Below are 24,841 nucleotides of genomic sequence, written 5' to 3' on the forward strand. Positions count from 1 at the left end.
AAATCTAAGAAATGTCTTAAAGTCTGAAGTATATCCATAACTGTTTACCACTGATGCCAAGTCCTTCCCAAACATTTTTTGATCTCATTGTTAGAATATAGGACTAGATAGTACTTGGATGTTACTTAGTAAGATAATGCTTTTATGTTTAATATATCTCAAAACTTCTGATTAACCACATTTACATACATTTTCTTTTCCCCTTTGTCATCACAAATTCATTCTAAACATATTGTAACAATACCCACTGGCTCTTGGTAGTAGTGACCTTTAATAAATCTTTTGAGCTTCCCTTTTCCAAGGACAATGAATTATCCAAAGTTAAATAATAATAATAAAACTGTTTGACTTTGTGATATGTGATATCAGAGATCTAATTTCAGGTGGCCCCCAATTTCATATAACTTGTTATTGTAAGAACTAGAAGTAACACCAAGTATTGTGTTCTTGCCCTGTAGATCTTCATAATATCCTCCTTCTTTTTCCTGAAAAATTTTATTAAAAAAATTAATCTTTTGTGTAGGAATTTAGAGGAGAGTCTTAATGAAAGTTCCTTTGTACAACTACTTGTGTATTGGTAAGGGAGACAAAGGCTAAAACTTAGGGAAAGGGGAGGAATTGTCCTGGGAGTGGTGGTGGTTGTGAAGAGAAGAGGGAAGAGAATGAAATAATTTGCAAAGTGACTAAAAGGTAATAAAAGGTAATATTTGCATTTGGGATTTCCTTTCAAGTTTTAGTTTTGGGGCTTTAGTACACTTGACTTCAGGGAAGAAGCATCAACAGCAGTTAATAGGTCTCAGCTCACTCCTTCAGTGTCTTCAAGTGGGGTTGTGGAGGTACATTGTCACCTCAAATAGGCATCTCTCTTCTAGAACTAAGTCTATAATTATAGATATAGAACTGGCCTAGATCAGGGCCAGTTATAGTCAGGTTATTGTTTTACATAGGGTTTCTGTCTAGAGCCTCTCAACTGTCGTCTTTCTTCCATCAGCTTTACAATCCTTAATAAACTCCTCAATTGCTGCTTCTCACCTGTAAGCTTGAAAACTAAATAGCCACATTTGCATAAATTTTGTGTGGGAATCAAGAGTAAATAGTTCTGAATGAGGAAGCAAGAGCTCTCTTCTTATGAATAAAGTGCATATACTTTATTACATCTGTTTTAACTATATTCAGGCCTCTTTTTGCTAACTCCCTGATGTGTTTTTCAATAAGTAAATTGTTTTAAATTATTTTAAAGTATATTTTTGGGTACATTTTAGAATCACAATGTCAGCGCTAGAAGGGGTCTTAGTCTAATTATTTTAAAGATGTGAATACTATAGAGTTTGTAACTTATCTAGATCATACATATTGGCTGGCAAAGCTGAGCCTAGAACCCTGGGTCTTCAGATTCTTTATTTATTGGCTTATTAGACATGCTGCCTCTCTCAGGGCTTTTTATTTGGTTTTGCTATTTCTCCCCCTAATGTATTCCCCGTGGGTTTTTTTTTTTGTTTTGTTTTGTTTTTTTGTTGTTGTTGTTCCTTTGGGCTCCGCAGGAACTGTTGTGCCATACTTGGGCCTTTGTCCTTTGCTTTACTAAACCAGTAAACTATATTTCATTCTCAACTCTTTCTATTTCTCGTTTCAATCCTATGTCTCTAGGACCCAGCTGTTTATTAAACTGTCTCTGATTTCAGCATTGTAGAAATATGTTTAGATGTAGAGATTGGTAACCTGTCTATAACTTACAGTTTTAGTCAGTTGCCTGGGACTATAATACTAAGTGACTTACTTATGATGTTATAGCTAAAATGTTTCAGCTATAAGATTTAAACTCAGATCTTCCAGATTCTAAGGTCAGCCTTCCATTTTCTGTACCTCATAAAAGCAGTGCATTAATAGGTGGTAAAAACAATGTATCACTTCTTTATATTTTAACAGGAACCTTTGAAGATGTTATCCTGAAAGAAGGGTTCTAAAGGTCATTAACTATGGAAAACTTACTGATAACAACATGTTGGAGGTTGGAGGTTTTTGACATCCTTCACATAACATTCTATATAAATAGCCATCTACTTTGCCTATGCTTAATGCCTCTTTCCTTGATCAATGCAGAGTTATCAGGCACTTGAGATGAACTAGACTAGTACTAAATAATGACATATCTTAAAGTGTTTTACATAATTATTGATGTACTTACCTGGCAGGATCTGGACATGTATGGATGACATTTAAAAACAAACAGCCTTTAAATAATGTTTTAGGAGGAAATGAAGTCCTTTTGATAATTTAAGTGATCTTTATGACCAAAATTCAGGTTTTAGGAATATTTAAAGTTAGAACTACAAAATGAATTTTTACCTAAAAATGAAATGTCTTCTCTATTTAGGTACCATCACCAGTTTCAGAACCTGAAGAAGAAAATGATCCTGATGGTCCCTGTGCTTTCAGGAGGAGGGCAGGATGCCAGTATTTTGCTGTAAGTACTTAACTTTTTTGTGATATTGTGAACTGGACCAGAATTATGTCAAGATACTATACTCTTGATTTGGGAATGGGAAGTTAATAAGCAGCATTTATTTAGCAATAATTGGGTGAAAAACAGATGCTAAAAGATAGTGAGTCATTTCTAAATGTATCAGGCTCCATTATTTTGGATATTCTTGTTTATGTTAAGTTTTTGGAAAACAACTAATATTAAAATAAAAGACATCAGTGTACTTTTACATTGGTTTTGTTTTGGAAAACCATTTGACTTAGGCAAGATGTTAACCTGCATACTTATTTAGATACAAAATATGGCCCTGATAATTTTAAAGCTCTTATCTGGCAGTATTTTATACATCATTCAGTTAGTTAATTGGTTTAACTGGACTGGATTTTTTCACTTAAATTGTGTTTATTTAGATAAAATTCAGATCTTGTTGAACTACTGTACTGAATTTGTACTAACACATAAAATGGTTGAAATACATTTAGTATAACCCCAAAGAATTAATTACACATACACACACACACACACACACACACACACACACACAAAACGTGTCAGTCAGCCCAAAATTTTGATTGCTTGAATTTTAAGTAATATAATTAATGTGTAAGGTGTGATTGACTCTTAAGTAATTAAACTGGTTCTCAGGTGCTTTTTGAAGAATCAGCCTCTCAGTAATCTTCAGTCAGATTACACACACACACACACACACACACACGTCTCTCTTTTTAAAAATTTTGTAAAGATAACAGTTGGGGGTTGCTTATTGAGGTAGTCAGGACATTAACACACAAAAATTATTTTTTTAAAGGAACAAAAGGCAGAGTGTAATAGGTGGCTAGAATTTTTTCATGATGGGAAATAAAAATTGAAATGCAATTTGGTTGGATCATTGTTTTGAAGGTAAATGTATTAAATGCTTAAATTTGACCAGTGACTGCTTCAAGAACCACTTTTAATTATTAGAAATTAAGTTGTTTTCTATCTAATTTCCCTAAACTAACCCATCTATAATTTGGTAATAGCACGCCTCCCAAACTCTGACTTCAATATCAAGAATCCTGTTAGTCTTTGAAAAATATGTACCTTGAAAAATAGTTAGTCCAAACTAGAAGCTGTTAAAAAATGAATTACTTATTTAATTCTGTGAATTTCTTAATGCAAATTAGAAGCATTATATAATAACCAAGAAAGCCAGTGTGATTACTATTTTCATTAATTTAAATTTAGTGTATAGAATAAGGATGAGTGGCATGTATTGGGAAGTACACTGACAAGTGGGAATTATTCCAATGTGAGGAATCTGAATGGTGAGTGAATTTAAGATCATTGAATTTAAAGATCCATGGAAGAAGCTGACTATGTTTTTACTGAAGAGATGATTTAAAATGGGTGGGAAGGGAAGAGATATTTGAAGATCTGTTTTGTGGAAGAGGAATTACAATTGGTTTCCAGGCCCAAGAAGTGAAAAGTAGAAATGGTAAGCAGAAGTTGCAAATCTGGCTAGAGATAAGAAAAAGCTTTCTAACAGAGCTGTCCAAAAACGGTTAGAATAAATAGTCTTTTGTTTACATTTTAGGTAGTTATAATGCTACTAAATGTAGGGCTTTTTAAAATTAGGTGGTTTTTTTCCCCCCAGCTGTTGAACTGTGCTTTTCATCTTAATCTATATGTTTCATTTATTTTTTCTTTTCTTTATAGCCTCGTTTGGACCAAACTAACCATTCAAATGACAATTCAGAACTGGCAGATTTGGATAAGTTAAGATATAGGCACTGCCTTACAACTCTTACTGTCCCAAGAAGATGTATAGGATTCGCAAGGAGGAGAATTGGCAGAGGTGGAAGGTAAACTATTTGTTTTCCATCTATTCAGGCAACAAAAAATAAGGAAAATTTTATAAGACTTTAGTAGTTAGTAACTAATCATATATTGTTTTTCAGGGTCATAATGGACCGGATATCCACAGAACATGACCCTGTCCTGAAACAACTAGACCCTGAAATGCTGAATGGTTTTTCAAGCTCTTCCCAAACTATAGACTTTTCTTCTAATTTCTCATGGACCAATGCTTCCAATAAACATTGTGAAAACAGACTGTCCCTTTCTGAAATACTAAGCAATATCAGATCATGTCGACTACAGTGTTTCCAGCCAAGGCTACTAAATTTACAGGACAGTGATAGTGAAGAATGTACCTCAAGGAAACCAGGGCAGACTGTGAACAATAAAAGAGTTTCTGCAGCATCTGTAGCTTTATTGAACACCAGCAAGAATGGCATATCAGGTAGGCTATCAATTTGTTAAGAATGTAAGTTGTGGAGCTTGAAGCGTGTGCCTACAGTATTAGCCTAATGATTCTTGTTGAAGGAATACAAGCTCCAAACCAATATTTAAAATATTTCTTTGCTTATTTTTCTGTTTTCCTTTGTACCAAGAACTATTTCATAGTAGTTATAGTTGTTGAATCCTTCTTACCTATGCTATTTTGATCCAAGTTTTTTCTTTGTCTCTCATTGTTCAAACTAGATAAAAAGTAAGCATATCGAGACCAATCATTTTAATTGTACATAAGCTTGATTTTAAAGTGAATTGTGTTTTGAGTATGCTTACCTGGTATGGTAGCAGACTGTAGTGTCCAGGAAGGGATCCACTATTGGAGAACTGGCCATGGAGCCCTGCACAGCTAGACACTTTTGACCTATTTGTTGGGGTTGTTAATTTTTTTATCATACTATATTGCTTAAATTTGTAAGCAGAATGTAGCTCCTTGTGAGTACCATAGAAATCATATTTTAATTCCCCCAAAGTGCATGCTTTTTTGCCAAATCTGTAAAAGGTTGTAATTTTATTTGAACTATTTGAACTCTCCTTTGACCTAGTTTTGAGTAGTATTTTAATTTTGAGAAGTTGCTCAGCTGTATGTGCTTCAGTTTTATTTCAATATTCCTGCTATGTACATTGTAAATAACATGGTATCCAAAGACTATAAAAATGTAACGTGAATTTTGTTTCATCTGTAGATAACCTTTTCATATAACATGTGTATGTGTAATTTATTAACATTCTTATGATATGTACATTGTAAATAATGTATGATATCCAGAGATTATAGTAGTTGTGGCTTGGCTTATACTGTGGGAATACTCTGTTTCTGTGAAACATATATGTACCTGTATTTCTAAATTATTAACGTGGTGGTGCATTTTAGTATGCAAAATTATATTAAACTGCTTAAAATTGACTTTAATCATTTTAGCTTGAAATTTGATCTCAGTAGGGTTCAATCATTTATCATTGAACTACTTACATTTAAAACTTGCTGTAGCAGTATTTCTTTTAAAATGTTCATGAAAAATTGGATTTCAGTAATTTAAAATAGATGTGATTCTTCACATTGTTTCCCTTCTAAGTGAATATAGGGGAAAATGACATTATGGTACATAAAGTCCATTAATTAATAAAAGTTTATGGCCAGTCCAGCATTTTTTAAAATCCTCATCAATTTTTCTTGACTCATCTAAAGTTTGAATATATATTTAGTGAATGATAAATTTTTGAAGCTGAAATAGATATCTTTCACTTATAATTTAAGATTGTCTTTGGTTTGTACAGTATTGTTTTAAAATACCTAAGCATAGTAAGTAAGGTGTGGTGTATTATTTTACATACAGGTCAAATCTACTCTCATTGAATTCCAAGGAACTTTAAAATTTTCACATTGCCTCAGATGGTGTTATAATTTCACCATTAACAAGGCTTGAGAGGCTTTTGTTATACAAAGATATTTAATGTAATAGGATTTGACCAGTATTATAACTTGTTAATTTGGAAAGAAATTATACTGTGCCAGGGAAATACTGCTTATTATTTTTTAGTAAGATACAATTTAGTATGGGAACATACTTTTAATAATTTTACCATTGATTAGCAATTTCTATTGCCAATCAGTGTTAGAATACATAGAAAAATAAGAGGCTTCTTGGCATTGTAGAATTTACAGCCTACTTGAGAAGAAATTTGGTGAATGGAAGACAATCAAGGGTTGCTCTCTGAGAGGACTGGCACAGGCTACTTTCCTCTCTTAATTTTTATAAATAACAGTGATATAAAGTGGATTGAATGTGTTGTAAGATCAGTATGAAGTGCTTTATATTATTTCAAAGGAAAAAATGATTACTTGGGCTAGAGAAAAAAATATTTTGCTTTAAAGTTCTAGGATATTATTATTTAATTGCATATCACCACGAATTGAGGATTATAAATGTTACATGTGTGTGTGCTTCTCAGGAAACTTAAATTCAGACAACTTTCTCAGCAGTTAACATTTATTCAAATAAAAAAAAGTGTCATAGAATAATAGAAATTTTATCTTTCCTACTTGATAGATCAAAGATTCTTTTTCTTATAGATGATGTATACTGTATATTAAACATATTGTGATTTTGTGTTTCCTTCAAGAACTATAAAGCTAAAACAAATTATGATTGTATGATATGATGTGTATAATAAGTTATTTTTCCCCTTAACACAAATTGGCCAAGTAAAACTTTGTACTATGGAAAGTATTGGACTAGATGTTAGTTTTGCCTCAAGCACTTAATCTTTTCTAGAATTAGTTTCCATAACTCTAAAATTATAGTAATACTAGGCAGAAGAGACAGTCTTCTGTAGGCAGTGGAGCACTGCAATCATTTAGAAGACCTAGGTCTGACATGAGTGCCACTAATTGTGAACAGCAAATAGTTTAACTTCGGTGAGCTTCAGTGTCCCAATCTAGAAAATGTTGAGTATACTTTCATTATATTCCTCATAGAATTATTGTGAAGAAAACATTTTATAAGCCTTAAAATAAGATACTACTAATTATTAATCACACATATAAAGCATTATATACATATTATATATCAGTAATGTAAATGTTCCTGCAATCAACTTACGTGGTCATAGAATTAGAGCTGGAGTGAAACTTCAAAATCAACTAGTTCAACTCTTTCATTTTATAGGTCAAAAAACTGAGGGGAAATGACTTGTAATACAATGATTCAATGACAAAGACAAGATTTCAGGCTTCCTGGTTCTCATCATATTCTTTTCACATTATACAGTCTTTAGTAAGAGGATAGGTAGGCTTTTTTTTTTTTTTTTTTTTTTTTTTTTTTTTGGCTTGTTTGGTTATGTTAAGTCACATTATGTATGTTACTTTATGTTATGGTATTCAGAGAGTTCAATGATTCTTAATTTTTTTGTCCTGTTTCTGGCTTAATTGTTTCAAGATACCTTATACATTCTTCTAGTTTTTTCAAGTCTTGATTTTTGTTTTAATATTTCTTGTTGCATAGAATCATTGACTTCCACTTAGTCTCTTTCCAATTTTCAGAGAGTTTGATGTTTGGATGAGATTTTGATATCTGCCAAGTTTTAATTCTCCTTCCAATTCTCTCTTCCATAGCTCTTATTTTCTTTAATGTTTTCACTTCATTTATAAAAGATTTTTAAATTTTTAGAAATTCTAGTCGACATTGTGGTCAAGGCTGTGTTTTAATTTGAGGCTTTATTTTAAGTGTTTTGTAGTCATGCTTTTCTAAGTTTCTGTCTTTGAACCTCCTTGTCACTAAAAGAGTGTTTTGGCATTTTGGTTTTTTTGTTTTTGTTTTTGTTTTTTTTAATGTAGGGTTCTTTATTTGTTTGCTCATTGTTTACCAGCTTACTTCCTGACTTCAGACTTTATGTGAGGCTAAACTTTGAGCACTTCTGGAAGGAAGATCTGTGCTGGTCTTATCATCATTGCTTTTTTGAGATATTGAGTTGTGTTGTTCCAGGACCTCAGGGACAGCTCAGCTCAGGCTGGGGACCTGCAAGTCCCCAGTGTCCCTAAAGTGATCTGACTCATGATAAAATCTGATCATTTCTGCTGTGTCCATCCCTACTTCATTCCCTTCCCCCCAAAAAAGAAAAAAGCCCCATTGCAAGTTTTTCATCTGTGTTTGAATATAAGTAATAATGAACTGCTATTGGACTCAGCCCCTATCAGCTAGTTAGGAAACTCTGATTGTTCAGAGAGATTGATCAATCGCAAGCTTCCTTTGGTCTGGGATTCCTGCTCTGGTATGTCTTCTGTAGAATTCAGGCTGATCTAGAAAACTGGACTACATTCTGTTCCTAAAGTCTGAACCGCACAGTTGCTGCTTGCATCTGAATTTCTGATACACAGTTCAAGGCTCCTTACCTCATAATGACACTCTGGGCAAAAATCCTATTTTCAGTCTTCTCAGAATCTGTGACCCAAGACTTCAGTAGTAGATGACAAAGCTGCCAGATTGATACTTAATCCCTGTTGCAGATTCCAGTATGGGTCTGGGATTTCATTTTGTACTTGGTACACAGCCTTTTTCCTTTTTTGCTGGAGCGTTCCATTCAGAGTGCTCCCAATCTCCAATGTTCATAGATGTCTTTGTCTTCTCTTACCAAATTGTGTTGCAAAAAAGACTTACTGTTTAAATGAAATGGGGGGGATGAAGAGCAAGGCAGAATTTTTATTATTAAAAACAACAATGTAGAGTCCCTCAATGAACCAAACATTACATTTAATTTTGGCATGAAAAAGTACAGAATCAGTTTGTTTTCAAGTTCTCTTGCTCCAGTTACTTTTTATTAGTTGAATTTTGGTCTTTATCTATAACAGACACATAATTTTTTTTTAAGGAATTAGCAACCTTTATTGTGAATTGACCTTCACCTTAGCTCAGTAATTCTTTTGACCTTGCTCTTGACATTGAACCACAAAGTTTGAAACTGATCCAGACAATGCAGTCTTATTTATGACAGGAAAGAGGCTTGTCCTTGTGATCATATTCTAATGAAAAAATAAATTTGTAAACATTCCACAGAGAACAGAAAACTGGTATCAGGTAGCATTGCTGTTGTTTTTTAGGAGTAACTCCCAACTAATACGAATCATTCTATGATAGGAACAAGCCTGGTAAATCCAGGAGAAAAAAGGTCTGTGATTAGCATAATAGGATCATAGTTTTAAAACTGAGAGGGACCTTAGCAATTGTCTAATAATTTCATCCCCTTATTCTACAGATGAAGAAACTGAATCCTAGGCAATTTGTATTCTGTCTGCATTCATCCTTTAGCATAATTGGGACTTGAACCCAGATTTTCTGACTTCAGCATACTTTCTATTACACTTAACATTACTCTTTCTCTCTGTTTTGACATTAGGAAAATTGATATTGTATGATGATACCTGTTATTAAATGGCTAAAATTTGAACTAAACCAAGAGTTCTTAATATGAGGTCCACAAACATTTTTGGGTGGGGTGGGGAGGAGAATAATTGTTCATATTTGATTCTTCACAGTTCTGTAAACCATAATGTCTGTGGGATTTTCTTAGTAAAGATGCTGGGTGGTTTGCTATCCTCTCCAGTGAATTAAGGCAAACAGAATTTAAGTGGCTTGCCTGGGATCCATCACACAGTTGTTTTTGAAGACAAATTTGAAATCAGGTCTTCCCGACTATAGACCCTGTACTCTATCCACTGAGCCAACTAACTGCCCCTTTCAGTAACAGTATTTCAATGTAATTAGTTTCTTTTATATTTCCTTTTCCTTATATATTTTATTTTATGCTTTAAAAACATTGTTCTAAGAAGATTCCATATGTTTCAACAGACTGCCAAAAGGGTCCATAACAAAAAAGTTTAAGAATAACTGGTCTAGACTGAGTTAGTTTAAAACTGACTAAAGGAATCCAAAGTCCTTTTTTAGTGGAACATGTTGGGTCCCAGAGCCAGTGTTTGTATTTAAACCAAACTTAGTTTTGGAAATGCTTTTTTTTTGTTTTATTTTGTTTTGTTTTAAATATATCATTCAGCTAGATGATGAGAGGTATCCAAAGCTTTGGAGAATGGGCTTAGAATACCAAATGACTTTGGTAAATAAGAATAAAATGCAATATAAGGTAATATACATTTAAGGTGGAAAACCTTCCAGTGATATTGGCATATAAAAATAAATTTTTATAGTCAGTGAAAAGGAACATTTCTTGACAGTTAAGTACTAGAACAAGTCTCAAGGAAGTTTAAAGTCACCCATCTCTAGGAGAGTATGATCTTTTAAGGATAAATTCTCACATATAATATCTAACTGTAGCCTTTAAAATGATAAAGAAAAGCTCCTCTCAGTGTTTTTCCAGCATTTTAATTTCGAAATTTTAGGACGATCTATGGGAAATGTCATCCATTGAAAATTGAGGACTTAAAAAGTTAGCATGAAAATTAGGAACAGAAGGTCTACCTTGAGTTCAGGGAAAATTATTTGAATTTCTTCACTTAAAGTATAAAACGTATTTCCTTGAAGTTTTGTGAAAACAAGTATTGGACTTAAAAAAATAACTAGAATAAAATATTACATAATCTATAAGTGGTAAAGAGGTGGGGTGATAATGACCATTTGTCAGTTTTGAATTATAATTTGAGTCATGAAAGAAATCATAAGATCACAGATTTTTTGGAAGAGATTTTTTTCCATGAAGTATGTAAATGTAGATTTTTAATACTGTTTCAAAAGTCAGCAGTAGCCTTCCAGTATTAAATTAAGTCGATTGATACATGCCATGAACATATATGGGAATGTGGTTTTTTTTCCCCTTCATTCTGTTTAGTATAGGGTCTGATATATTTAATAAGATTGTTATGTCCTCAGTGCAATAATGTCCCAAGAAAATTCTTTGATATAGAGTGGGAAAAAATATTTTCCATTTGAATTGGCAGTTTTTTGAGTAAAAGCTTCTATTTAGTATCTCAATATATAATTTTTCTTACAAAAATGGGTAATCATGAAGGTAGTTTAAAGTAGTTAGAAACAAAATAGAATTACTTCCTTGTTACTGTGATATCACACTTAATAAAGGCCTTAAATATAACCTGTATCACTTTTTTTAGTTTCTCCCACAGGGAACTTTTTTTCTCTTTATGTCATAGAATGAAATTCATATAAATTTCAATTTTGATTCTAACTTGAAACATACAAGTGATTTTCCCATGGGTAATAAAAGAGAAATTGCTTTTGTTAGTAAAATTGCAGAGGAATAGTATTAAACATGATAACATGATCAGGCAGCCAACACCCCAATTTGAATGTCTTTTTTTGTATTCGTGTTTCTTCATAATCATTTGGTGCCTTTACATTGTTCTCTTTAGGCCAGTAGTTAGTAATTCAATTGCTGTGACTTCCATACAAATACTGGTGAATTAGGGTTTTCATTCCTAAATACCTAATGAATGCTTCTGACTTTTATAGTAAGTTATGCCCAGAAAAATAAATCTGAATAAAAGAAAATAGAAACATTATGGCAAGGCTAATAAATTTCCCTGGGGGAAAAAGCTAACAAAAGAATATTCTTTGAAAAGAGCAGCCATGATCTTAAGACAGTCACCATTGGGATGTTGACTGATTAAAGAATTATCTTAGCAAGGGAGGCAACCATGGTGCAGTGGAAAAGAGGATTGGATTGGAACTTTGAATTTTCTGTTCATTACCTAAACTTCTTTGGACAAGTCATATCCTCATTGCATCTTGATTTCCTTACCTGTGAAATGAAGAATTTGGACTAAACAGTGTCTAAGGTTCTGTCTCCTTCTGAAACTTCTCTTGTCCTGTAATGTAATTGTTCTGTTCCCTAAAGACCAAGAAACTTTAAAAAGAATCAATCTCTAATAATAGGAGTGGAGAACATTTCCAACTACTGCTCCCATGGTAGAAAAAATATCAAAAAATACTTTTTTAAAAAAGTAAATTTTTGCAGAAAAACACAATTCCAAGTCCTATGACCCTAAGAACTAATGATTACTACCATTGGAGAGTTTTCTCATTTTTTTCTACCGTAGGATAATGAATGTGTATATATGATTTTGTGATTGTTGCTAATTACTGTTTTTATCAATTAAAATACAAATAGGTCATCTTTTATATAGTATTTAAGATTCACAAAGAACTTTTATAGATTTTATTTGATCTTCATCATAATCCTGTGGGATACAATGCTATTCTTTTCCTTATTTTATAGATGAAGAAACTGAAGTCCAGGGGTTAAGATGACTTGCTTAAGTGTAACACGGATTTTGCCATAATGATTTAAAAGTGAAAGACAGCATAGTATAAAAGAATAGGGAGCTAGCCTCAAAGTTTAAAAGACCTCAGTATAAGTCCCACTTTTAATACAAACTGATTTTTATAACTAAGCAAATCACTTAGCTTCTTGGCAGCCAAAGGCAATAATATCTTAGACCATCAAGTTGAAGAATGATGCTGAAGTATATTAGTAAAGAGTTTTCTCACCAAGAGGTCCCTATACAAATGAAATCTTTGAACTACTCTTGCTCCACATTTTTTTAAAGTAATTTTTTCTAAGTTATTAGTATTTTTTAGTAAAACATTACTTTTAGTAATAAAATTTGGGAAAAGGTATAAGGTAATAGATATTTCAAAAAAGAGTCAGATTTCAAATATAGCCTACAATCAATTTCAGTTTTTGTATATGGAGAATCAGTGATCACTTGGATAGAGGTAAGAGTTCAGTTTTCTATCCTGTTTCCGAATTAGCTAAGTTTACTACTATACTCCCATTTTTAGAAGATGGAAACAGAAAAAAAATTCTATTGATAGCCTAATTTATCCCCCCCTTTCTTAAAAAAGTCTATTAAAATATAAATTTTAAATATAGAAATGTACTTTTACATCCCCATTTCCTACCTATGGTATTCAAGGTTCAAAGAAAATATGCTATAATGTAGGCAAACCTTTCTCATTTTTAAAAAATTCCATGCTTGACTGAGGGCCAACTTAGCATTTAACCTATGACTTATTAAAAGGGGGCAGTACAGAAGAAGCAAAAGGGAAGAGGTCAAAGAAAGAGTGAGATAGAGAAGGAAAGATTTGTCTTTATTTCTCTCTCTCTCTCTTTCTTTTTTTTAGGGACAGCTTTGATTAAATTACATTTGTGGAAAGACCTAATAAGCATTGTATTTAGGGGAACACATATTGACACACTTATAAATGTATTGAAAATTCTATTCTATGTAGGTCTTGGTTTTGTGTGTGTGTGTGTGTGTGTGTGTGTGTATTCTTTTTCACTTCAAGATTTTACTTTTTTGTGTCATATATACTTATATGTTTCTCAAACCTTTTCCTAAGTTTATGTATACTTGAAATATCTATTTGATTTTGAAGGTTCTGAATTTTAAATTAAAGCCTTATTTTTATTATAGTTTCAAAGTTTTTGTTACAACTTGAATTTATTCCAGAAAAGGATGATATGAAGAATTCATTTTGTTGGTAGTTCATAAAGATGACTTATATATTACATAAATAGTGGGCATTAAATCTTTATAGTGAGTATTGTAATCTCAGATTGTTGAGTTTTTTAAAAATAGAAAATGTTACTTGAAAGTTCTTTTCCCCATCATCTTTCAATAAAAATTCTGTTGAGGATGTTCTACAATAGCACTGTAGATTTCTAAAGATATGGTAATAACATAGAAGGATTCTATTAAATCGGAGACTAGATTTCTTAAGTCTGCCCTTTAGAATAGCATTGACTCATATCTGGAGACTATAAAACTCAAAGATTTTTTTTTTTTTAAATCTTTGGAAAAGATTATGTTTTAAAGAACTTGGAGTCAAGAACGCATAACTTTGCTTTGTGCTGCCATTGTTCGTTTTCATAATAGATGGATTATGACATTGGTAAATATGGGAATGATTGGCAAAAGATTTAAGGTCTACTAGCCTAAGTTGAGTAGCAAGTAATCTATATTGTTGATTATGATGATTATCACTTTTCATACATTATGATGTTTTGTCACTTATCTTTCCATTGATACCCCCCCCCACACACACACACACACGTCATTTTATTAACTATAATGAAGTATTATTTTTCTTTGTGTCTTTCCTGGTACTTCATGTAGTGCTCCACAGTATTAGCAAATACTTATTTTGTGATCGCAACTTAAAGGCAGAATAAGAAAGAAGGAAGTAATGCAAAAAGAAAAAATGAAACAAAAATTTCAATGTGGTACATATGAAACATATTTTGATAAAATCTTCAATAATATATTTTGGGGCACATTTTGTCATAGGTTTGTGGACTCTAGTAATTTAAAAAATGAGTGTTAAATGGGTATATAAAGGACAGTGGACAGTCTTGGTTGGGAGGGAAGGCAGGATTTTTGTCCCAGCTCTATTTCCTAATCAGCTCTGTGACCTTGGGCAAGTAATTTAACTTTTTTCTATAAACTCTTAGTTTTTCAAATCTCATTCATAAAGTAAAACGATTGAAATAGATGGGCGTGAATTTGCATTTCTGAGAGAATAAATAAATATGTATATATATTCCTTTGTTTTAATTATCATTGAATAGGCATTTAATATATACAATTTGAAATTTTCTTCCAGTAAAGTTTTGCTTGGTTTAAGTTTTCAGAAGGTAGTCCCTTAAACAAAATCTTTAGAATTTTATTTGAACTGAGTGTTGTTCATTTTTCATTTAAATCTACCAGTCTTTCTTATCTGTTTTGTAGCTATGAGACATTTGATCAAACAGTGGATTTTCACTTAAAACACAAACAAACATTCCAACTTGTTTTTTGTATGAATTATTGATTTAGGTCTGATTTCTTTTAGTCATTGAACTTGTGAATATGATAGCCTTGACATCCAAATTTTTTGTCAATAAATGCTATCTATTTTCTGTTAGTATTTGTGTAACTGAATTTTCACCATTCTTTTTATATTGCTTTGTTTTTTATCATCAAAGGTATAATTTATTCATTATTTCATTTTCCTTGGTTATAAACTGAGAGTTTAGAATGGCAGTATGGAGTTGTCTTTCTAATTCATATTAGAAAGTACTTAAGTTAAAATCCTACTTCTGATACATGCTGAATTTGAAGCACAGGTTATTTGTCTCAAATATTTTTGGCACATCTCAAAAAGACTATTTTAAAGTTATAATCTGCCTGCCTGGATTTTTAGCGTTTCTGCACAGGAAGATCACCACATTAATGAAATCGTAGCTCTTGACCTAAAGGGGGGAGGGAAGGGAAGAGGAGCATGTTGGTTTTATTGGATACTAAAAATATATCAAGTTATTTACAGAACATAGAATTAACCACTAACCTCAAAAGGTAAAAATTACATAATAGAGGTATAATTCAGTAACCATTTAGCAAGCACCTGCTTGATGAAGTGATAGTCACTGGGGGTGATACAAAGAAGAATACAGCACTATTCCTGGAATGCCCTCATGGAGTTTGCAGTCTAGTAGTGATGAAACAGTAAGTATAATCACATCTAGGAAGCTTATTATTAAACTTTATTATGGCCCTCAAGTAAGCTATGGCCTTCTCCAAAAGATTCATTTTTAATTATGTTTTCTCTGTATGTTTATTATAAATCTCATTATAAAGGTTTAATAATATCATTTCACCTTTTTTACTCTGATTTATGATTATTTTATAATAATGTTTTTTAAATTACCTTTTATGGTATACTTATTTCTGAAATTAATGTCTTTTACACAGTAACGGGGGGTATCACAGAGGAGCAGTTTCAGACACATCAACAGCAATTAGTTCAAATGCAAAGGCAGCAACTTGCTCAGCTTCAGCAGAAACAGCATTCTCAGCATTCCTCACAACAGACACATCCAAAAGCACAGGTAAGTCATTCTAAGACTTTTCTTTCTTGCCTAATTTTTTACTTCTGTTTAGCACAAAGATTACCATGATACTTCTGCTCTAAGTTTAGAAGAATGAATAAATTTCCTTTCAACTAATATGTCTGTTTTTAAGAAGTAAATTTCCTTAACTTATTCTTGAAATTTAGAATGTTTCAATGAGCCAGATAATTTTTTAATGTTTTCTTATTGAGGAAAAAAACAACAACAAATTCAAATTAAGAATAGATCCCAAAGATGTTATAATAGAGTATAATTGGAAATATTTATCCAAAAATAGAACTTTTCTGATGTATTTTATTATTTCCTAATTATTTAAACAGCCACTATATTGTCATGTTCATTTTAAATGAAAGATTATTATGTCTTAATTTAGTAATTCCAAAGGAATAATTCCAATCAATCACTTCACTCTATGATTTGCTGCCTTCCTGTCTGTTATTATACCTTCCATGGAGGACTGAGGAGAGCTTTGCAAAAATAATCTACTTTTGCCAGAAATTAGGGTTTTTTAGTAAGTCCTTGACATAACTATAAATGTCTAATGGGGGGAAAAATATTGGAACTTTTTTTTTTTCATATGCCCCACATTTGGAATCAATGTGCTGTTTCAAAATAATACCTATGCGTTTTATTAAGCTTTTACTTATTATTTGTATATTGAAATAAAAATGCTCAAATTTCATCTTCAGTTTATCATTACTTTGGTCCACATTCCAAGATAATTGTGCAAATTAATTTGATTATGAACTTTGGCCAACAGTGAAATTAAAATGACTATAATTTTTCCTAAACATCTAAGTCTAGGCCTCTTTCAGCTGTATACTATCATGATCTTAGATCCAAATCTTTTGGTAAACAAATATGCTAGGATCTACCAATATTGATGCTGACTGTGGTTTTTGGACAGGGACAATTTCTACCTTATCCGGAGGAATTCTAGATCTAATACTGAAAGGGACCTCACAAGCTGCTTCCTTCTCCTTTTACTGATGGGAAAACTTGATTTCAGGGAGAGTAAATGATGTAACCAAGGTCACACAGATAGTAGGTGTCATGGGGAATTGGAATTTGAACCTAGGTTCTTGGTTCCAGAACAAAAACTCTTTTTACTCTATGGGCTGCTTCTTCTAGATGTTTTCATTTGTGTTTCTGAAATGGTTCCAAAGAGGAAGGCAGCAACCTTTTAGGGCCATCCCATTCTTCAGTGTGCTTTGGAAGTCACAAACAGAGAATTAAGAATTTAACTTTGTTCATTTTGTAGGGCTCAAGCACCTCTGACTGTATGTCTAAAACACTTGACTCAGCCAGCGCCCACTTTGCTGCATCTGCAGTGGTCAGTGCACCAGTTCCAACTCGCAGTGAGGTGACCAAGGAACAGAGCACTAGCCACAGTAATATAAATGGTGTTGTCCAGCCTTCAGGTAAGGCTGACATTTCAAGTGGTTTTGACTGGAGGAACTGAAGGGCATAGATACAGAGCTCAGACACAGAGAGGATAAATGACTTGCCAAAGTAAAGTTGCACACCTGGAATTCCAACTTAGATTTTATGAACTCCATACATTGACTACTGTATCACACTGCCAGTTATGTTATCCAAAAAAGTTAGGTTTTGATTTCCTTTTTGTTAGCATCCTGTGACATTTATGGCAATAGAATGGAAAAGATTATAATATTAATACTTTATTCACGTAGAAATTTTTAAAAATGCTATAGGTAGTATAATTTATAATTTTCCCACTTTTATCTATGTGATAATTAATGATTAGTAATTGATTAGTGTCCAAAAATTAGCTGAAAGATTTAATACAAATTAAAATGTTATATTTTTTTACCTCTTAGTAGTGTGAGGAATTTAATTTACCAATCAAGGGAAAACTTACCCCCAAAATAGAAATACTGCAATTGGGTATTTTTGGGGCTTAGATTTATATCTGGGGGAGGGAGATAATGGGATAGAGAAAAATGTCAGTGGTTCAGTATTCTATATGAAAAGAAAGAAAAGCTTAGATTGAGCCTAATATTTTCTACACTTATTTTTGCTGTTCTTCATTCCTCCTCCTGATTTCTTAGGACAGTCTCACCACCTCTTATCTAATTTGTTGTGTTTCTATACCATCATCAACACATTATACATTAGATAATAAATGACTATTGTTATCAGCCACAATTGAAGAAAGAGATTTAGAGAAATGAAATCAGTGCTAAACTTCCAATCTTTGAAAACATTAATAGCTGTATATACAGTGACTCACTCTTTACCCTGATCAGTATTGATATGAATGCCTGACTGTTTTTCCCATCTGCCATGGCTCTTCAGGAACAACTATTTTTGCATCCATCACTCTTTAATATTCTGCCCACCTGCTAGGACACCAAAATTTTTTCATGTTTCTTTGATGGAATTCCTTATTCCAGATTATACCATATTGGTACCTATGTCAGAGTTTCTACAAATGGTAGTAAAATGTAAACTGACATTTTTACCTACTTCAGCCTCCAAAATATGCTCTTGACTTCTAGAACTTACATACCACATTATGCCTTCCTGCTCTAATTTGCTAAAACACTGAAGATAACTGGAAACTGTATCTTTCATGATCCCCTTCAATAAGTTTTAGGTTTGTAGGAGGTCAGTGTTTTGGATGTTTATTTACTTTAGAAGTAACAGAAATGAAGAGTAATGATGAGTTCCCATTGAGATCAGATGTGGACATAAACAGTTTGATGATTAAAAACATTTTGTCAACTTGCCTAAATTAAAACAGTTAGTTGCAAAAAGATCATTTGGAAAGTGGTGGGTGGCAATAATTTTTTAGTGGGAGTAATTTTGGGTAAGCTTAAAGTAGTTAAGAATGATGGGTAAGATGACTTGGCAAGGATTTAGGTAACCTAGTACCAGTGTATGAAAAGAATATGACTTAAAACACAGCATTTGGGGGGCAGGCTAATGTCTTATTATTATTATTTTTTTTTATTCAATCTTAGATGTTTGTTCATTGAATATGGCTTAATTTCTCCTTCCTGTTTTTGCCAAAATATCCGTAAAATAGGAAGTGCTTCATCCAATTATAGTTGCCTATTTTCAACAGAATATGAACATCCCACAATAATCCATTTCCTTTTTTATATGCTCCTTTTAGTGAAAATGAAAATATGTAAAATTCTAGTGTGCTTATTAGTTTTTGGACCCTCACTTTAGAAATGATAAAATTTTGGAAAAAAGTTCACATTTTCATTAATAAAAACATTTTTTCAATCCTAGTAAAATATTTACTAGCATAAATATTTGTTTTACTATAGTTTAGTTTTAAATAATTCTTGTTCACATTTTCACCAGATGACTTTTTTTTTCCCTTTCCTAGGAACCTCTAAAACTCTGTACTCCACCAATATGGCTTTATCATCCAGCCCAGGGATTTCAACTGTACAACTTGTAAGGACAGTTGGTCACACCACCACAAACCACTTAATCCCAGCATTGTGCACAAGCAGCCCTCAGACACTTCCCATGAACAATTCCTGCCTGACAAATGCAGTGCACCTCAACAATGTCAGTGTTGTTTCTCCAGTCAATGTGCATATCAATACAAGGACTTCAGCACCATCGCCAACAGCCTTAAAACTTGCCACAGTTGCTGCCAGTATGGACAGAGTGCCAAAGGTGACTCCTAGCAGTGCCATCAGCAGCATAGCAAGGTATGTATCAATACCTAGAATAGAAAAAAATCCCAGAGTTATAAGGGGCTTTATAAAAATTTATATTGCAACCTTCTCATTGTACAGATAAAGAAACTGAGTGCAGAAAAGTTAAGTGATACACACACACACACACACACACACACACACACACACATATTTATAAAAGAACATTTAGCCTGTAAGTTGCAGAGTCATAGTAAAAACTAGTAACCAGGTTTTCTGGTTCTTGGTTCATTGTTCTTTCCAATATATGTTACGTTTACTTAAATAGAAAAGACAAACGAAGATGCTTGCTGACTGCTTTTAACTTATTTAAAACAAATGGGTTCTGCAGTTTTTAAACTCCAGAGATATGATCAGAATAGCAAGATCATACCTGTATTCAAGAAAATACGTAATTCTTCCCTATTCTTCTCACATCATCAGATGTCTTCCTCCATTATCTCTGTCACTCTTAACATGAAGAAGTATCCACATCTAATACTTTACATGACCTATGATCCTGTCCTCTCTTATCTAGCAGATTTCACTCCAATCATTGATATCTCTTTGTCTTCTACTGGCTCCATTCTTGGGCCTACAAATGCACCCATATCTCCACAATCCTTAAAAACAAACAAACAAACCCCAGTATTCCACTGGCTATCATTCTATATTTCTCCACTTTTATTGGCCAAACATGAGAAAGCCATCCACATTAGGTCTTTTCACTTCCTCTTTTCTCATATCCCTCTAAATCCTCTTAAGTCAGGCTTCCAATCTCATCAGTGAATGGAAACTACTCTCTAAAGTTACTAAAGATCTCTTAATTGCCAGATCTATGGCATTGTCTTATAGTTTATCCTTCTGTATCCCTTGTAGCATCAGACATTTGACTACTCTCTTTTTATTAATCTCTTATTTCTGGGTTTTAGAGTACCTCACTTTTTGTTCTCTTTCCTGATTTACCACTTATTTTCTTCAGCTTAGCTTATCATCATCCATATTCTAACCTTTAATTGTTGATATATTCCCCAAGACTCTGTTCTCAAATTTCTGTCCCTATCCTTCTCTTTTCCCTTTCCCTTATCAGCTTCTGTGGGTTCATATATCACCATTATGCAGACAACTCTAGGTATCTAACTAGTCTTTTTAATCATGAGTCCTGATTCACTAGTCCTGAATCACAAATTGCATGTTGAACATTTCTATTTGACTGCCCTGTGGGCATTTCAAACTTAATATATCCAAAATTGAGTTCTTTACCTTTTCTCCTAAACCCTTTCTACTTTTGAACTTCTATACTTATATAGACAGCACCATTGTCTCACAGTCAACCAAGTTTACAAATTTAGAATAATTTTGTAATTCATATCATCCTTTACCTCCCTCACTCCACATTTCCAGTTAATCTTATCTTCTTATTTCCCCTTTCCCTCTCTCTTCTTTGCTGTCTTACTACTTCTTCCTTTCTCTTCCTTTTCCCCCCCCTTCCTTACCCTTCCCATCTTCTGTGTAGTCAACAAAGTAATATTCCTAAAGCATTAGTCTTACCATCCTAGGATCAAATGTAAACTCCTGTATTTTGCATTTAAAGTCCATCATACTCTAGTTCCAGCCTCCTTTTCTAGCTTATTAGGCATATTTTCTTACATTTTTTTTTCCTTTGGCCTAACAAATTACCTTTATTGTCATTCCTTTCTCCATATTTCATCTCTTTTCCTTTGTACAGGCTGATCTCCATACTAGTAACGCACTCCTCATTTCCATCATTTCCTCATCTTCTTAAAAACTCAGCTTAAATTCTGATTCCTATATGAGGCCTTACCTGATCTACACAGCTGCTTTTGCCAACTTCTCCCACTCCCTGCAATTTCCTCGTATTTATTTTGAATATATTTTTTTATATTTGTTTATGAACACATGTTGTTTTCTCAGCATTTGACACAGTATTTGGCACTGTCTTAATATTAGCATTGTATAATAGGTATTTAAAACATATTTTTGATTAATTAATTGATTTTTACTATAGAATACGTTTTCAGTTTTCTTTATATGTCTCTTAAAAATACACAATGTACTTTCAAAGCAGTGATGAGCTCTTAATTCTTTTTCCCTTAGCAACTTGCATATAGCATTCACTCATTAAATTTTGATGAATGAGAAACTTTTGACGACAACCAAGTAGTTAGACAAGGATACTATGTTTAATAGATTGATATGCATATAGTCATACCTACTAATTTAAAAAAGACACTAAATAAAACTATGTGTGCAGAAAAGTTATGTATGTATAAGATATGAAAAGTTATGCTATGTATGATATTTCTGGGATATATCTTAACCATAAAAGTTCTTTCAAAAGGTCTTTTGATTCTTTTTGTTACATATTGAAATTGTTCATTTCATCAGTTCTATCAATATTTCTTCACAAATATGGTAGGGTTGGCCAAAGATACTATTTTAATGAAGTAAAGAATACAGTCAGATTTTGAGCAGATTAAAGGGATTTCTTCAATAAAAAAGAACTTTACTTTTCTTTGTTACTGTCCAGTTGTCAGTTCTTGATTTTGATGTGTTTACATAAAGGTTTTTTGGGACATAAGCAATGTTGAAATTATATTTAAAATACTAATATTAATATTATTATTATTATTGTTTCAGAGAGAACCATGAACCAGAAAGATTGGGTTTAAATGGAATAGCAGAAACAACAGTAGCCATGGAAGTGACATAACCTCCAACTGGTAGCGCTGACCTGTGCTGATGGTGTGTAGTCATTTCTTTTCCAACTGAATGCAAAATACAATGCTCTGTGGATCACAGAGAGCTAAAATGGACCTATTGAACTATCAATATATCGAATATTAAATCGATATATAATGTACATTTTGTAAAATTGGGAAAATCACTACCTTGTAAAATAGTTTATTTGTATCATCAATATTATTTCTGTTACTTGAATAGTAGATATTCATCATCATGCTTTTGCACTTGAATTTGCAACTGAATGGATTTAAAAATAATTCTTTAATGGGATCATGAGCATGAAATGAGATCCTGCATCACTTGTTTTAACTATTTATTTTGCCATGTTTACATTTTGTATCTTGTACAAATAAATCAAACTTTGTGTCTAAAAAGTTAAAGATTCATAGCTAGGAAATGAAATTCTTGTAATTTTTTTCTAAAGGAACTGTAAAGTTTTCACTTGGTTCATTTTGTTTCACAATTTGACTAGATGGACTTTTTGGTAAATACTTTAGTGGCATTTCACTGTCAAATATGAAGTTCAAGGCAAAATAGTATTTTCTATTACTGTGCAGGGGAAAGGGATGGATCGATACATGCAAATTTAATGTAGTAACTCACTTTTCCATATATTTTGAATGTATATTTCTATTTATAATACCAGTTTATAAAAAATAATTACACAGAAAAAACTGACTAGGAAAAATTATGCATCTGGCACATATAAACTGTGCAGATAAGAAAATTTTTCAACTGATTACATTTTATCTGAAGACTACATATTTTAACGGCTTTAAAACTGTAACACACCACATAAAGAATATTTTACCAGGTATGTATTGCATTATATCATTGCAATAATTATTGGATGTCTAGATATCGAGCCATCCCAGGTGGTGGGAGGGGGGAGGGTTGTGGCAAGATTGTCTTTTCAATTTCGGAGAATTTTCCTGTGGCTACAAGGCAAGTAACGGGTTGGAAAAAGTCTGACTGTAAGCGTTGGACACCTTCGTAGTGTAGTGTTTTAGTGACTTTTTTTATACGGTTCTTGTAAATTAGATATGTGTAGTGGTGTTTCAGAATGTTTGTTTATGCACTAGTTCAGACAACTTTCCCTGTTACTTGTTCTTGATAAGTGAAAACTGCAGGGAAATAAAAATACATATCAAAACATGAACATGTTGCATATGTTTATTTCAAAATTACAGTATACATGGAAATTTAAGAAAGATAATAGCACTTAGCAGCACTTTTCATTTTCGCAGTGCTTTTCAAGCATTAACAAAGAAAATTATAATAAGCCTATCACCAGGCATTATGGTTTTCCTGATACAATATCAATATAAGCTACCTTTGAGATGGAAAGATCTTAAATATTTTACAGAATGTAATTAATTTGCAGTATAATAGAAGTTGGAAGTCACAAATGAGCCTCTTTATGAATAAAAGTTTAGTGTAGAGTTACTTTATAAGGGTTTTGTCACATGGGGGGGAATATAACTACTTTGAATGAGAAATGACGGAAACTACATTTTAAACTTACATCAATGATTTTATACTTTACAGTTTTATTGGCAGTCCTGGAAGTTGTGAATGGTTGTGTCAGTTGAACTTATGGGCCAAGATTTTAGAACAGCAGGTGAAATTTCTGTTGAGAGTAATTTTAATTGGGTCCTAAATTTGTATAACAATTTGTGGACAAAAATAGAGAAAAAAATAAATTGAATTTCGTCCATCAATGTGACCTGATAAGATCCATACTCTTTTCTTCCATTTTACACACAATTTTTTTGAATTCTGGTTGCTGATTTCAAAAAGGAAACAACTTTGGTTTGGTATGTCCTCTGAATAACTCCTGCTTTCCGTGGAAGTGTCTTCATTGGTGCTAAGGGAATATGACAACTATACAAGATTCATGAAAAAGTTTTTTGGTTTTGTTTTTTCTGTTCTAATAAAACAAGAAATCAATTTGCCTGGGACAACATACATAATTAGTAATTATACTAAAATGAAGAGACCAGAGTATTTAAAAGATTAAAATAACTTTTGGGGGATGTTATCAGATCAATAGTGTATCAATTACTATTATTTCTGTACTTCAAAAAATCCATGTTTTCACCTGTGTGGCCTCCATTGATTTCCTCTATTGATACAGATTATAACCTCTATGTGTTTTAGT

At 32.5% G+C, this 24,841-nt stretch overlaps 1 protein-coding gene across 1 annotated transcript in view; it reads left to right on the plus strand.

The window, feature by feature from the left end:
• Positions 1–24,626, plus strand: part of EPC2 (enhancer of polycomb homolog 2) — a 166,654-nt gene extending 142,028 nt beyond the window's left edge. Inside the window, exons 8-14 of the mRNA XM_031960047.1 lie at positions 2,375–2,464; positions 4,181–4,326; positions 4,423–4,766; positions 16,074–16,210; positions 17,493–17,652; positions 19,596–19,929; positions 22,576–24,626. Of these exons, the coding sequence (XP_031815907.1) occupies positions 2,375–2,464; positions 4,181–4,326; positions 4,423–4,766; positions 16,074–16,210; positions 17,493–17,652; positions 19,596–19,929; positions 22,576–22,648 (1,284 nt within the window). The 3' untranslated portion in view covers positions 22,649–24,626. The remainder of the gene's footprint in view (positions 1–2,374; positions 2,465–4,180; positions 4,327–4,422; positions 4,767–16,073; positions 16,211–17,492; positions 17,653–19,595; positions 19,930–22,575) is intronic.
• Positions 24,627–24,841: the final 215 nt, after the last annotated feature.

This window comes from Sarcophilus harrisii, chromosome 3, assembly GCF_902635505.1.
Source record: "Sarcophilus harrisii chromosome 3, mSarHar1.11, whole genome shotgun sequence".
NCBI lineage: Eukaryota > Metazoa > Chordata > Mammalia > Dasyuromorphia > Dasyuridae > Sarcophilus > Sarcophilus harrisii.